We start from the raw sequence: 15949 nt of genomic DNA on the forward strand, positions 1-15949 counted from the left end.
AATCGGTGATGAATTTGTTTTGTACAACGCCCTTCATTTTGAAGTCAGCACAAGCAACTTCTGGGATGGCAGTTTGACTGAATGGCTTTGAGGAGTATACCACCTCAGTCATCGGCTTCATCAATATGTGCATCGACGACGTCGCCCCCACAGTGACCGTACGTACAAATCCCAACCAGAAGCCTTGAATTACAGGCAACATCCACATCGAGCTAAAAGCTAGAGCTGCCGCTTTCAAGGAGCGAGACACTAACTGGGCGCCTATAAGAAATCCCGCTATGCCCTCAGACGAACCATCAAACAAGCAAAGCATCAATACAGAATTAAGATTGAATCCCACTACACTGGCTCTGACGCTCGTCGGATGTGGCAGGGCTTGAAAACTATTACGGACTACAAAGGGAAACCCAGACGAGAACCTACCACACGAGCTAAATGCCTTTTTATGCTCGCTTCGAGGCAAGCAACACTGAAACATGCACGAGAGCACCAGATGTCCTGGTTGACTGTGTGATAATGCTCTCGATGCCGATGCGAGCAAGACCTTTAAACAGGTCAACATTCACAAAGCTGCGGGGCCAGATTGATTACCAGGATTTGAACTCAAAGCATACACGGACCAACTGGCAAGTGTCTTCATTGACATGTTCAACCTCTCCCTGACCGAGTCTGTGTGGAGACTATATACAGGGGGGAGCCGGTACAGAGTCAATGTGGAGGCTATATACAGGGGGGAGCCCGTACAGAGTCAATGTGGAGGCTATATACAGGGTGTACCGGTACACAGTCAATGTGGAGACTATATACAGGGGGGTGCTGGTACAGAGTCAATGTGGAGGCTGTATACAGGGTGTACCGGTACAGAATCAATGTGGAGACTATATACAGGGGGGTGCTGGTACAGAGTCAATGTGGAGGCTGTATACAGGGGGGTGCCGGTACAGAGTCAATGTGGAGGCTATATACAGGGTGTACCGGTACAGAATCAATGTGGAGACTATATACAGGGGGGTGCCGGTACAGAGTCAATGTGGAGACTATATACAGGGGGTGGAGACTATATACAGGGGGTACAGAGTCAATGTGGAGACTATATACAGGGGTGCCGGTACAGAGTCAATGTGGAGGCTATATACAGGGTGTACCGGTACAGAATCAATGTGGAGGCTATATACAGGGTGTACCGGTACAGAATCAATGTGGAGGCTATATACAGGGTGTACCGGTACACCGTCAATGTGGAGGCTATATACAGGGGGGAGCCCGTACAGAGTCAATGTGGAGGCTATATACAGGGTGTACCGGTACACCGTCAATGTGGAGGCTATATACAGGGTGTACCGGTACACCGTCAATGTGGAGGCTATATACAGGGGGGTGCCGGTACAGAGTCAATGTGGAGACTATATACAGGGGGGAGCCGGTACAGAGTCAATGTGGAGACTATATACAGGGGGTAGCTCGTACAGAGTCAATGTGGAGGCTATATACAGGGGGGTGCCGGTACAGAGTCAATGTGGAGACTATATACAGGGGGGAGCCCGTACAGAGTCAATGTGGAGGCTATATACAGGGGGGTGCCGGTACAGAGTCAATGTGGAGACTATATACAGGGGGGAGCCAGTACAGAGTCAATGTGGAGGCTATATACAGGGGGGTGCCGGTACAGAGTCAATGTGGAGGCTATATACAGGGGGGAGCCGGTACAGAGCCAATGTGGAGACTATATACAGGGGGGAGCCGGTACACAGTCAATGTGGAGACTATATACAGGGGGGTGCCAGTACAGAGTCGATGTGGAGGGTATATTTACAGAGGGGTGCCGGTACAGAGTCAGTGTGCTGGGGCACCGGTTAGTTGAGGTAGTATGTACATGTAGGTAGAGTTAATTAAGGTGACTCTACCTACATAGGCGGTGTCAGAGGAAAGCCCATAACATTGTTAATTAAAGACTCCAGTCACCAAAGTCATAGACTTTCTCTCCTACCGCACGGCAAACGGTACCGGAGCACCAAGTCTATGACCAAAAGGCTCCTTAACAGCTTCTTCCCCCGAGCCATTAGACTGCTGAACAACTAATCAAATGGCCACCGGATTATTACATTGACTCCCCCCATTTGTCTTGTACTTATACTCACTGTTTATTATCTATGCATAGTCACTTCCCCCCTACCTACATGTACAAGTGACCTCTAACCTGTACCCCCACACACTGACTCAGCACCGGTGCCCCCTGTATATAACCTCCACACTGACTCAGTACCGGTGCCCCCTGTATATAACCTCCACACTGACTCAGTACCGGTGCCCCCTGTATATAACCTCGTCATTCTTGTGTTCATTTTTTATTATGTTTTACTTTAATTTATTTGGTGAATATTTTCTTAACTCTTCTTGAACTGTTGGTTGAGGACTTGTCAGTTAGCATTTCACCGTAAGGTCTACACTGTTGGTTGAGGACTTGTCAGTTAGCATTTCACAGTAAGGTCTACACTGTTGGTTGAGGACTTGTCAGTTAGCATTTCACCGTAAGGTCTACACTTGTTGTATTCGGAGCATGTGACAAATAAAGTTTGATTTGAAGCAATTGGTAGGGCAGTGGAATTAAATTCAGGATCAGTCGTCAGGCAATTTATTGAATTCAATAAATGACACATGGATCATTCAAAATGGCACCCAGTCATTCTCCGTGATCGTAGACAACCATATTAGATCATATAGGTGAGATGTGTAACAGGGGTAGAGGAAGTAGTACAGTGTATTTGTGAACAGAAATGTGAGGACAGACCTCAGCCATATTGAGTCATATTAACTGTGGGGTCATACTAACTACAGTAGAGCTCCTGTTAGATCAGAGGTCATGTTGTGGGTGTGAGGTGCCCAGCTGCCCGCAGAGATGGACTGAGGTAGAGATCATGTTAGCTCTCACACACACACCTGACATTCCTTCTCACTGCTAGGTAATATATACACACACACCTGACATTCCTTCTCACTGCTAGGTAATATATACACACACACCTGACATTCCTTCTCACTGCTAGGTAATATATACACACACACCTGACATGCCTTCTCACTGCTAGGTAATATATACACACACACCTGACATTCCTTCTCACTGCTAGGTAATATATACACACACCCTGGCATGCCTTCATCTGCTGTTAGACACACATCTCTGCCACACACACAAACACACATTGCTGCTAGGTAATATACACACACACCTGACATGCCTTCTCACTGCTAGGTAATATATACACACACACCTGACATGCCTTCTCACTGCTAGGTAATATATACACACACACCTGTTAGCTCTCTCCCTGGGTGTGAGGCAGAAAGAGACTGTGTGTGTCATCTAACAAGGCATTGTGTTTCTCCTCAAAATATTCCTTAATTCCACCTGTGAACACACACACACTCACACTTCATCTGCTGTTAGACACACTACATCTCTGCCACACACACAAACACACATTGCCCTAGTCTCTCTCAGCTGGCCTCTTGGCAGAGAGACACCCCCAGAATGGAGGTGTTATCACGGTGATATCAGCCCTGAGTTGCCAGGTAACAGGCGATGGATGCTTTAGAAATATATACACACACACCTGGCTTTGTCGCTAGGTAATGTGTGTGTGTGTGTCACAGTTTATGCACACACACACACCTGAGCACGTATTAGTAAGAGTATTCAATGTGTCACACCCACATCAGGTCAGGATGTGGCCCTGTGCTGATCCACACACACACCTGACATGCCTTCTCACTGCTAGGTAATATATACACACACACACACCTGACATGCCACATGCTGCTATAATATATACACAGTACTCTTCTCCTGGGCAGCTGCTTCTCAACAGTTGAATAGAATACTTTCATAGGCTACTGATTAACCACTGTTGTGTGTGTAATATATACCATGCAGGTAGTGCTGATGTCTTCTCACTGCACCAATCAGGGCCGGAACACACACACCTGATCGATGGAGTCTCACTGCTAGGTAATATATACACACACACACCTGACATGCTAAAGAGATGTGCACAACACAACATGCCTTCTCACTGCTAGGTAATATATACACACACACACACCTGCTAGGTAATATATACACACATGCCTTCTCACTGCTAGGTAATATATGCACACACACACCTGACATGCCTTCTCACTGCTAGGTAATATATACACACACACACCTGACATGCCTTCTCACTGCTAGGTAATATATACACACACACACACCTGACAATGCCTTCTCACTGCTAGGTAATATATACACACACACACACCTGACATGCCTTCTCACTGCTAGGTAATATATACACACACACACACCTGACATGCCTTCTCACTGCTAGGTAATATATACACACACACACACCTGACAGTCCTTCTCACTGCTAGGTAATATACACAGACACCTGACATTCCTTCTCACTGCTAGGTAATATATACACACACACACACCTGACATGCCTTCTCACTGCTAGGTAATAGATACACACACACACACACCTGACATTCCTTCTCACTGCTAGGTAATATACACGCACACACACACCTGACATTCCTTCTCACTGCTAGGTAATATATATACACACACACCTGACATTCCTTCTCACTGCTAGGTAATATACACGCACACACACACCTGACATTCCTTCTCACTGCTAGGTAATATATACACACACACACCCTGACATTCCTTCTCACTGCTAGGTAATATACACACACACACACACCTGACATTCCTTCTCACTGCTAGGTAATATATACACACACACACACCTGACATTCCTTCTCACTGCTAGGTAATATATACACACACAACTAGGTTTAATTGTCACATACACTGGATAGGTACAGTGAAACGTTCTGTTTTACAGGGTCAGCCATTGTAGTGTTGCGCCCCTAGAGCAAATTAGGGTTTAGTGCCTTGCTTAAGTGAACATAGACAGATTTTCACCTTTCGACTTGTGTATTCAAACCAGCTACCTTTTGGGTACTGGATCCAATGCTCTAAGCGCTAAGCTACCCTACTGTCCTAGGTCACACACAAACACCACACCACATTTACTCTCAGTCCCATTTGGTTTTTAGTGTAGTGTTGATTTTGATAGTATTGTTTTGTGTGTATTTGTGTTCAGGCATCAACGAGTTGAACCAGAAGGGGCTGTTCCAGGTCCTGGCTGCCATCTTACATCTGGGCAACGTGGAGATCAAGGACCGAGACTCTGACAGCAGCATCATACCTGTAAGGAGACACCTCAAACCTCTCTGACCTCTAACCTCTATTATTAAACCTCTGACCTCTCCTAATGATTGACTCTTTCTCAAATCATCTTGACTCACTTCCTTGCATCCTCTATCCTCACCTCCTTCTCAAAACCAATTGGAGAAGAAGGTCTGAGGGGAGAGACCTTGGACCTTCTCCAAGATGGTTAAGAAGGTTCAAGTAGATGGAAAGAATAGCAGAAAGACTAATTGAGCAATTGATTGACATGACCATGAATCCCTCTCTCTCAGCCCAATAACCGCCACCTGACGGTGTTCTGTGAGCTGATGGGCGTGACCTACCAGGACATGTCTCATTGGCTGTGCCACAAGAAGCTTAAGACAGCCCAGGAGACCTACATCAAGCCCATCCCTCGGCTGCAAGCCTCCAATGCCCGCGACGCGCTCGCCAAACACATCTATGCCAAAGTCTTCAACTGGATCGTGGACCATGTCAACAAATCTCTACGCGCCACCGTCAAACAGCACTCCTTCATAGGAGTCCTGGATATCTATGGGTGGGTTGTGTGTGTGTGTGCGTGCGTGTGTGAGACAGTCACTCTGACCTCTCCTCTGCTCTCCAGGTTTGAGACGTTTGAGATCAACAGTTTTGAACAGTTCTGTATCAACTATGCTAACGAGAAACTGCAACAGCAGTTTAACATGGTGAGTAAACTGTGTGTCCTGTCTGAAACTGAACTTCTGTGTTGCCGTTGTCTAAATAACCCTGTTGGTGTGTAAAAGTATTCCAAAATAACAATATAAATAGTTTTATAACTTATTGATGCAGAGTAACAATGTGATCTTCTCTCTACATGCTGATCTTCCCTCCCCTCTCTCCTCTCCTTTCCTCTCTCCTCTCCTTTCCTCTGCCCTCTCCTTTCCTCTGCCCTCTCCTTTCCTCTGCCCTCTCCTTTCCTCTGCCCTTTTCTTTCCTCTGCCCTCTCCTTTCCTCTCCTCTTTCCTTTCCTCTGCCTTCTCCTTTCCTCTCCTCTTTCCTTTCCTCTGCCCTCTCCTTTCCTCTCCTCTTTCCTTTCCTCTGCCCTCTCCTTTCCTCTGCCCTCTCCTTTCCTCTGCCCTCTCCTTTCTTCTGCCCTCTCCTTTCCTCTGCCCTCTCCTTTCTTCTGCCCTCTCCTTTCCTCTCCTCTTTCCTTTCCTCTGCCCTCTCCTTTCCTCTGCCCTCTCCTTTCCTCTGCCCTCTCCTTTCCTCTGCCCTCTCCTTTCCTCTGCCCTCTCCTTTCCTCTTTCCTTTCCTCTGCCCTCTCCTTTCCTCTGCCCTCTCCTTTCCTCTGCCCTCTCTCCTTTCCTCTGCCCTCTCCTTTCCTCTGCCCTCTCCTTTCCTCTGCCCTCTCCTTTCTTCTGCCCTCTCCTTTCCTCTCCTCTTTCCTTTCCTCTGCCCTCTCATTTCCTCTCCTCGTTCCAATCCTCTGCCCTCTCCTTTCCTCTGCCCTCTCCTTTCCTCTCCTCTTTCCTTTCTTCTGCCCTCTCCTTTCTTCTGCCCTCTCCTTTCTTCTGCCCTCTCCTTTCCTCTCCCCTCCCCTTTCCTCTCCTCTTTCCTTTCCTCTCCTCTCCCCTTTCCTCTCCTCTTTCCTTTCCTCTGCCCTCTCCTTTCCTCTGCCCTCTCCTTTCCTCTGCCCTCTCCTTTCCTCTGCCCTTTCCTTTCCTCTACCCTCTCCTTTCCTCTGCCCTCTCTTTTCTTCTGCCCTTTCCTTTCCTTCTGCCCTTTCCTTTCCTCTGCCCTCTCCTTTCCTCTGCCCTCTCCTTTCCTCTGCCCTCTCCTCTGCCCTTTCCTTTCTTCTACCCTCACATTTCCTCTGCCCTCTCTTTTCTTCTGCCCTTTCCTTTCCTTCTGCCCTCCCCTCTCCTCTCCTCTGCCCTTTCCTTTCCTCTACCCTCTCCTTTCCTCTGCCCTCTCTTTTCTTCTGCCCTTTCCTTTCCTTCTGCCCTTTCCTTTCCTCTGCCCTCTCCTTTCCTCTGCCCTCTCCTTTCCTCTGCCCTCTCCTTTCCTCTGCCCTTTCCTTTCCTTCTGCCCTTTCCTTTCCTCTACCCTCTCCTTTCCTCTGCCCTCTCTTTTCTTCTGCCCTCTCTTTTCTTCTGCCCTCTCTTTTCTTCTGCCCTCTCCTTTTCTTCTGCCCTCTCCTTTCTTCTGCCCTCTCCTTTCCTCTGCCCTCTCCTTTCCTCTGCCCTCTCCTTTCCTCTGCCCTCTCCTTTCCTCTCCTCTTTCCTTTCCTCTGCCCTCTCCTTTCCTCTGCCCTCTCCTTTCCTCTGCCCTCTTCTTTCCTCTGCCCTCTTCTTTCCTCTGCCCTCTCCTTTCCTCTGCCCTCTCCTTTCCTCTGCCCTCTCCTTTCCTCTGCCCTCTCCTTTCCTCTGCCCTCTCCTTTCCTCTGCCCTCTCCTTTCCTCTCCTCTTTCCTTTCCTCTGCCCTCTCCTTTCCTCTCCTCTTTCCTTTCTTCTGCCCTCTCCTTTCTTCTGCCCTCTCCTTTCTTCTGCCCTCTCCTTTCTTCTGCCCTCTCCTTTCTTCTGCCCTCCCCTTTCCTCTCCTCTTTCCTTTCCTCTCCTCTCCCCTTTCCTCTCCTCTCCCCTTTCCTCTCCTCTCCCCTTTCCTCTCCCCTCTTCTTTCCTCTGCCCTCTCCTTTCCTCTGCCCGCTCCTTTCCTCTGCCCTCTCCTTTCCTCTGCCCTCTCCTTTCCTCTGCCCTCTCCTTTCCTCTGCCCTCTCCTTTCCTCTGCCCTCTCCTTTCCTCTGCCCTCTCCTTTCCTCTCCTCTTTCCTTTCCTCTGCCCTCTCCTTTCCTCTCCTCTTTCCTTTCTTCTGCCCTCTCCTTTCTTCTGCCCTCTCCTTTCTTCTGCCCTCTCCTTTCCTCTGCCCTCTCTTTTCTTCTGCCCTCTCCTTTCTTCTGCCCTCTCCTTTCCTCTGCCCTCTCCTTTCCTCTGCCCTCTCCTTTCCTCTGCCCTCTCCTTTCCTCTCCCCTCTCCTTTCCTCTGCCCTCTCCTTTCCTCTGCCCTCTCCTTTCCTCTGCCCTCTCCTTTCTTCTGCCCTCTCCTTTCCTTTCCCCTCCCCTTTCCTCTCCTCTTTCCTTTCCTCTCCCCTTTCCTCTCCTCTTTCCTTTCCTCTGCCCTCTCCTTTCCTCTCCCCTCCCCTTTCCTCTCCTCTTTCCTTTCCTCTGCCCTTTCCTCTCCTCTTTCCTTTCCTCTGCCCTCTCCTTTCCTCTGCCCTCTCCTTTCCTCTGCTCTCTCCTTTCCTTTCCTCTCCACTCCCCCTTCTCCTTTCTTCTCTACTTTCCTTTCCACTCCTCTCCTTTCCTCTCCCATCCTCTCCCATCCTCTCCTCTCCCCTCCTCTCCCCTCCCCTTTCCTCTCCCCTCTCCCTTCCCCTCACATTTCCTCTGCCCTCTCCTTTCCTCTCCCCTCTCCCTTCCCCTCTCATTTTCTCTGCCTTCTCCTTTCCTCTACCCTCTTCCCTTTCCCCTCTCTTCTTTCCTTTCCACTCCTCTCCCCTCCCCTTTCCTCTCCCCTCTCCCTTCCCCTCTCATTTTCTATGCCCTCTCCTTTCCTTTCCCCTCTCTTCTCCCCTCCTTTCCTTTCCACTCCCCTCTCTTCTCTCCTCCCCTCCTTTCCTCTCCCCTCTCCTATCTACAGCATGTGTTCAAGCTGGAGCAGGAGGAGTATTTGAAGGAGGAGATTCCCTGGACTCTGATAGACTTCTATGATAACCAGCCATGTATCAACCTCATAGAGGCCAAGATGGGGGTACTCGACCTGCTGGACGAAGAGTGCAAGGTAGGCACACACACATAATGCAGAGGCACACATGCATGCATACATACATGCATACATACACAAATACGTAATGCAGGGGCGTACACAGACACCCATAACACAGACACATCCAGAGTAACTAGTGTGAACCAGTGTTCTGTGTGTCTAGATGCCTAAAGGTTCAGATGACTCGTGGGCCCAGAAGCTGTATAACACCCATCTGAAGACCTGCTCTCTGTTTGAGAAACCTCGCATGTCCAACAAAGCCTTCATCATACAGCACTTCGCTGACAAGGTACTGATCACTGTGTGTTGATGTCTTAGCTGACCCAGTACTGCTGAGTTCTGTTTTAGTCTCAGTGTCCGGTTACAGAGAGCGGGAAGTGAGCAGGTTCACTCTATGAATAAAATTAATGCTGTTCTGATTGATAATCTGAGTCAAAGTTGACATTTTCTGAAAATCACTTTGGATTAAAGTGTCAGCAAAATGACTTTATTTTCTAACTGTTGTGTCCAGGTGCAGTACCAGTGTGATGGCTTTCTGGAGAAGAACAAGGACACAGTGAATGAAGAACAGATCAATGTCCTGAAGGCCAGCAAGGTGTGTGTCCCTGCCAAACACACACACACACACACACACACTGCACGTTCAATGGGTAACACACACACACTGCACGTTCAATGGGTAACACACACACACTGCACGTTCAATGGGTAACACACACACACTGCACGTTCAATGGGTAACACACACACACTGCACGTTCAATGGGTAACACACACACACACTGCACGTTCAATGGGTAACACACACACACTGCACGTTCAATGGGTAACACACACACACTGCACGTTCAATGGGTAACACACACACACCGCACGTTCAATGGGTAACACACACACACCGCACGTTCAATGGGTAACACACACACACCGCACGTTCAATGGGTAACACACACACACCGCACGTTCAATGGGTAACACACACACACCGCACGTTCAATGGGTAACACACACCGCACGTTCAATGGGTAACACACACACACCGCACGTTCAATGGGTAACACACACACACCGCACGTTCAATGGGTAACACACACACACCGCACGTTCAATGGGTAACACACACACACACACTGCACGTTCAATGGGTAACACACACACACACACTGCACGTTCAATGGGTAACACACACACACACACTGCACGTTCAATGGGTAACACACACACACACACTGCACGATCAATGGGTAACACACACACACTGCACGTTCAATGGGTAACACAGAAACACTGCACGTTCAATGGGTAACACAGAAACACTGCACGTTCAATGGGTAACACACACACACTGCACGTTCAATGGGTAACACACACACACTGCACGTTCAATGGGTAACATACACACACACACACACTGCACGTTCAATGGGTAACACAGAAACACTGCACGTTCAATGGGTAACAGAAACACTGCACGTTCAATGGGTAACACACACACACTGCACGTTCAATGGGTAACACACACACACTGCACGTTCAATGGGTAACACACACACACACTGCACGTTCAATGGGTAACACACACACACACACACACACACTGCACGTTCAATGGGTAACACACACACACTGCACGTTCAATGGGTAACACACACACACACTGCACGTTCAATGGGTAACACAGAAACACTGCACGTTCAATGGGTAACACAGAAACACTGCACGTTCAATGGGTAACACACACACACACTGCACGTTCAATGGGTAACACAGAAACACTGCACGTTCAATGGGTAACACAGAAACACTGCACGTTCAATGGGTAACACAGAAACACTGCACGTTCAATGGGTAACACACACACACACACTGCACGTTCAATGGGTAACACACACACACACACACTGCACGTTCAATGGGTAACACAGAAACACTGCACGTTCAATGGGTAACACACACACACTGCACGTTCAATGGGTAACACAGAAACACTGCTCGTTCAATGGGTAACACACACACTGCACGTTCAATGGGTAACACACACACACTGCACGTTCAATGGGTAACACACACACACTGCACGTTCAATGGGTAACACACACACACTGCACGTTCAATGGGTAACACACACACACTGCACGTTCAATGGGTAACACAGAAACACTGCACGTTCAATGGGTAACACACACACACTGCACGTTCAATGGGTAACACACACACACACACTGCACGTTCAATGGGTAACACAGAAACACTGCACGTTCAATGGGTAACACACACACACTGCACGTTCAATGGGTAACACACACACACTGCACGTATGTTTGACAGTCTGTGTTGTCTCACTGAATGACCTCCGACAGGGAACCCAGTGAAGGTCAGGAGAAACAGCACCCTCTGCTGTCTATGTGTTGTAATGATGTGCACACAGTTGGAGACATTTTCTGTCCACCAAATAGGCCTTGCAGTGTGTGTGTATGCGCGTGTGTGTATGCGCGCGTGTGTGTGTGTAAAGACTCACTCTGCCCGTTGTTCTGTTGTAGAGGCCAGCAGCAGCAGAGAGGGGTAAGGGTTAAAACACTCCTTTAACCCCTAACACCTTAAACACACACAGGGTTAACTACACTGGAACAATCATCCATGGCAATACTGTGTGCGTGTGTGTATTTTGCCATGGAAACCAGCTTGACTAACAAGTAATGGTGTAGAAGTGATAATGACTCTTTAATGAGAATGAAGCTGTAGAAATCTAGCATTTCAACCCATCATCATGGTTCTGTGTGTGTTTGTGTCGATAATAAACACACATTCCTTCTGTGCCTACCATCAGCAAAGAGACTGCTCAGTCATGTGTTCTGCTGTCTGAGCCGTCAGACATTGTGCCGTGTCTATGGTCTGATGCCGTGTCTGATGCCGTGTCTGGTCCCGTGTCTGGTCCCGTGTCTGGTCCCGTGTCTGGTCCCGTGTCTGGTCCCGTGTCTGATGCCGTGTCTGGTCCCGTGTCTGGTCCCGTGTCTGATGCCGTGTCTGGTCCCGTGTCTGGTCCCGTGTCTGGTCCCGTGTCTGGTCCCGTGTCTGGTCCCGTGTCTGGTGCCGTGTCTGGTGCCGTGTCTGGTCCCGTGTCTGATCCCGTGTCTGATCCCGTGTCTGGTCCCGTGTCTGGTCCCGTGTCTGGTCCCGTGTCTGATGCCGTGTCTGGTCCCGTGTCTGGTCCCGTGTCTGGTGCCGTGTCTGGTGCCGTGTCTGGTGCCGTGTCTGGTGCCGTGTCTGGTCCCGTGTCTGGTCCCGTGTCTGGTCCCGTGTCTGATGCCGTGTCTGGTCCGTGTCTGGTCTGATCCCGTGTCTGGTCCCGTGTCTGGTCCCGTGTCTGGTGCCGTGTCTGGTGCCGTGTCTGGTGCCGTGTCTGGTCCCGTGTCTGGTCCCGTGTCTGGTGCCGTGTCTGATCCCGTGTCTGATGCCGTGTCTGATGCCGTGTCTGATGCCGTGTCTGATGCCGTGTCTGGTCCCGTGTCTGGTCCCGTGTCTGATGCCGTGTCTATGGTCTGATGCCGTGTCTATGGTCTGATCCCGTGTCTGAGGCCGTGTCTGATCCCGTGTTCATTACAAACAGCCTTGGTCAGCAGACACCATGACACCTACCCTGCCTGTGCTGATGGCCCTTTGATTTGGATTTCTACTTTTATATCAATTATACTTTTAATATGTTTTAGATGTGTGTAATTATTTTCAATTCCTAGGTTTCTTTCATTTTTGTTTAATCTTTATTTTGTCGTTGTTTGTTTTCCATCTGTTTTCCATGTGTCTGTCCCGTCATGACAACAACCGTTAAACAGCTAAAGGTAAACATGCTGCCCTCCTCATTTCTTTCTGTCTCAACCTTCTAACCCACACCATTCATTCTTCCTCACCGTGGTCTCACAATAGTTCAAATGGCACTGAAGTATGTGGGGAGGTGGGGAGGGTGAGGCTGAACGGACGCTGCAGAACTGGAGACGAACGGGTGGGGGGGGGGGGGCTGCACTGCCCTCTCCCTATTTACATCTTAACCAACCATAATACAGAGAACACAATAACCAATCGCTTTCTCCTTGAACCGGAACATGTACAATGTTTTTTGTTGTCATTTTAGATAGAAAGGATGATATGAATAAGCCAGATACCATGTTAACAATGCAAACTATTAGCTTAGCAAGTTTGTGGCGTAACTGTCTGTTGGCTGCTGTTACCTTTTTATTTATACAAGTCATGTACAGTGGGGCAAAAAAGTATTTAGTCAGCCACCAATTGTGCAAGTTCTCCCACTTAAAAAGATGAGAGAGGCCTGTAATTTTCATCATAGGTACACTTCAACTATGACAGACAAAATGAGAAAAACAATCCAGAAAATCACATTGTAGGATTTTTTTATGAATTTATTTGCAAATTATGGTGGAAAATAAGTATTTGGTCACCTACAAACAAGCAAGATTTCTGGCTCTCACAGACCTGTAATTTCTTCTTTAAGAGGCTCCTCTGTCCTCCACTCGTTACCTGTATTAATGGCACCTGTTTGAACTTGTTATCAGTATAAAAGACAATCTCAAACAGTCACACTCCAAACTCCACTATGGCCAAGACCAAAGAGCTGTCAAAGGACACTAGAAACAAAATTGTAGACCTGCACCAGGCTGGGAAGACTGAATCTGCAATAGGTAAGCAGCTTGGTTTGAAGAAATCAACTGTGGGAGCAATTATTAGGAAATGGAAGACATACAAGACCACTGATAATCTCACTCGATCTGGGGCTCCACGCAAGATCTCACCCGTGGGGTCAAAATGATCACAAGAACAGTGAGCAAAAATCCCAGAACCACACGGGGGGACCTAGTAAATGACCTGCAGAGAGCTAGGACCAAAGTAACAAAGCCTACCATCAGCAAGGGCATTGAAGATGAAACGTGGCTGGGTCTTTCAGCATGACAATGATCCCAAATACACCGTCCGGGCAACGAAGGAGTGGCTTCGTAAGAAGCATTTCAAGGTCCTGGAGTGGCCTAGCCAGTCTCCAGATCTCAACCCCATAGAATATCTTTGGAAGGAGTTGAAAGTCCATGTTGCCCAGCAACAGCCCCAAAACATCACTGCTCTAGAGGAGATCTGCATGGAGGAATGGGCCAAAATATCAGCAACAGTGTGTGGAAACCTTGTGAAGACTTACAGAAAACGTTTGACCTCTGTCATTGCCAACAAAGGGTATATAACAAAGTATTGAGAAACTTTTGTTATTGACCAAATACTTATTTTCCACCATAATTTGCAAAGAAATTCATTAAAAATCCTACAATGTGATTTTCTGGATTTGCTTCTTCCAATTTTGTCCGTCATAGTTGAAGTGTACCTATGATGAAAATTACAGGCCTCTTTTTAAGTGGGAGAACTTGCACAATTGGTGGCTGACTAAATACTTTATTGCCCCACTGTATATATATATATATGTGTGTCAATTAAGAACAGTGTTTTATTTACAATAATGTGTGTGTGTAGTTGGACCTGCTAGTGGAGCTGTTTCAAGATGAGGAGAAAGTGACCAGTCCAACAGGGACCGCTCCAGGAGGTCGAACACGACTCAGCGTCAAACCAAAAGAGGTCAGATCTGGAGCAAGCAGCAAGGAGCACAAGAAGACTGTTGGCTGCCAGGTAGACTGATCATAGACACACACACCTACAGACACTTAGAACAGGGTTGGGACTTGCCAATCAGAGTCAGAACAGCTGAAATGTAAAAGTGAAGGACTTGAATAATCTCCTCTCTTTACTCATTCTCCTCTGTATCTGTCCTCTCTTCTCCCACTCTCCTCTGTCTCTGTCCTCTCTCCTCTGTCTCTGTCCTCTCTTCTCCCTCTCTCCTCTGTCTCTGTCCTCTCTCCTCTGTCTCTGTCCTCTCTCTTCCCTCTGTCCTCTCTCCTCCCTCTCCTCTGTCTCTGTCCTCTCTCCTCTGTCTCTGTCCTCTCTCCTCTGTCTCTGTCCTCTGTCCTCTCTTCTCCCTCTCTCCTCTGTCTCTGTCCTCTCTTCTCCCTCTGTCTCTGTCCTCTCTTCTCCCACTCTCCTCTGTCTCTGTCCTCTCTCTTCCCTCTGCCCTCTCTCCTCCATCTCTCTTCCCTCTGTCCTCTCTCCTCCCTCTCTCCTCTCTCTGTCCCCTCTTCTCCCTCTCTCCTCTCTCTGTCCCCTCTTCTCCCTCTCTCCTCTGTCTCTGTCCTCTCTTCTCCCTCTCTCCTCTGTCTCTGTCCTCTCTTCTCCCTCTCTCCTCTGTCTCTGTCCTCTCTTCTCCCTCTGTCCTCTCTCCTCCCTCTCTCCTCTGTCTCTGTCCTCTCTTCTCCTTCTCTCGTCTGTCTCTGTCCTCTCTCCTCTGTCTCTGTCCTCTCTTCTCCCTCTCTCCTCTGTCTCTGTCCTCTCTTCTCCCTCTCTCCTCTGTCTCTGTCCTCTCTTCTCCCACTCTCCTCTGTCTCTGTCCTCTCTCTTCCCTCTGTCCTCTCTCCTCCCTCTCTCCTGTCTCTGTCCCCTCTTCTCCCACTCTCCTCTGTCTCTGTCCTCTCTCTTCCCTCTGTCCTCTGCCTCTGTCCCCTCTTCTCCCTCTCTCCTCTCTCTGTCCTCTCTTCTCCCTCTCTCCTCTGTCTCTGTCCTCTCTCTTCCCTCTGTCCTCTCTCCTCCCTCTCTCCCCTGTCTCTGTCCCCTCTTCTCCCTCTCTCATCTGTCCTCTCTCCTCTGTCTCTGTCCTCTCTCCTCTGTCTCTGTCCTCTCTCCTCTGTCTCTGTCCTCTCTCCTCTGTCTCTGTCCTCTCTCCTCTGTCTCTGTCCTCTGTCCTCTCTTCTCCCTCTCTCCTCTGTCTCTGTCCTCTCTTCTCCCTCTGTCTCTGTCCTCTCTTCTC

At 48.7% G+C, this 15949-nt stretch overlaps 1 protein-coding gene across 1 annotated transcript in view; it reads left to right on the top strand.

Moving 5' to 3' along the window:
• The window catches only part of myo5aa (myosin VAa), an 82401-nt gene that overhangs the window by 22232 nt on the left and 44220 nt on the right, over positions 1–15949 (top strand). The window contains exons 8-15 of the mRNA XM_064984576.1: positions 4039–4080; positions 5160–5266; positions 5539–5804; positions 5871–5952; positions 8923–9063; positions 9212–9337; positions 9560–9643; positions 14569–14721. Coding sequence (XP_064840648.1) covers positions 4039–4080; positions 5160–5266; positions 5539–5804; positions 5871–5952; positions 8923–9063; positions 9212–9337; positions 9560–9643; positions 14569–14721 — 1001 coding nt within the window. The remainder of the gene's footprint in view (positions 1–4038; positions 4081–5159; positions 5267–5538; positions 5805–5870; positions 5953–8922; positions 9064–9211; positions 9338–9559; positions 9644–14568; positions 14722–15949) is intronic.

Source organism: Oncorhynchus masou, chromosome 2 (assembly GCF_036934945.1).
Source record: "Oncorhynchus masou masou isolate Uvic2021 chromosome 2, UVic_Omas_1.1, whole genome shotgun sequence".
Taxonomy (NCBI): domain Eukaryota; kingdom Metazoa; phylum Chordata; class Actinopteri; order Salmoniformes; family Salmonidae; genus Oncorhynchus; species Oncorhynchus masou.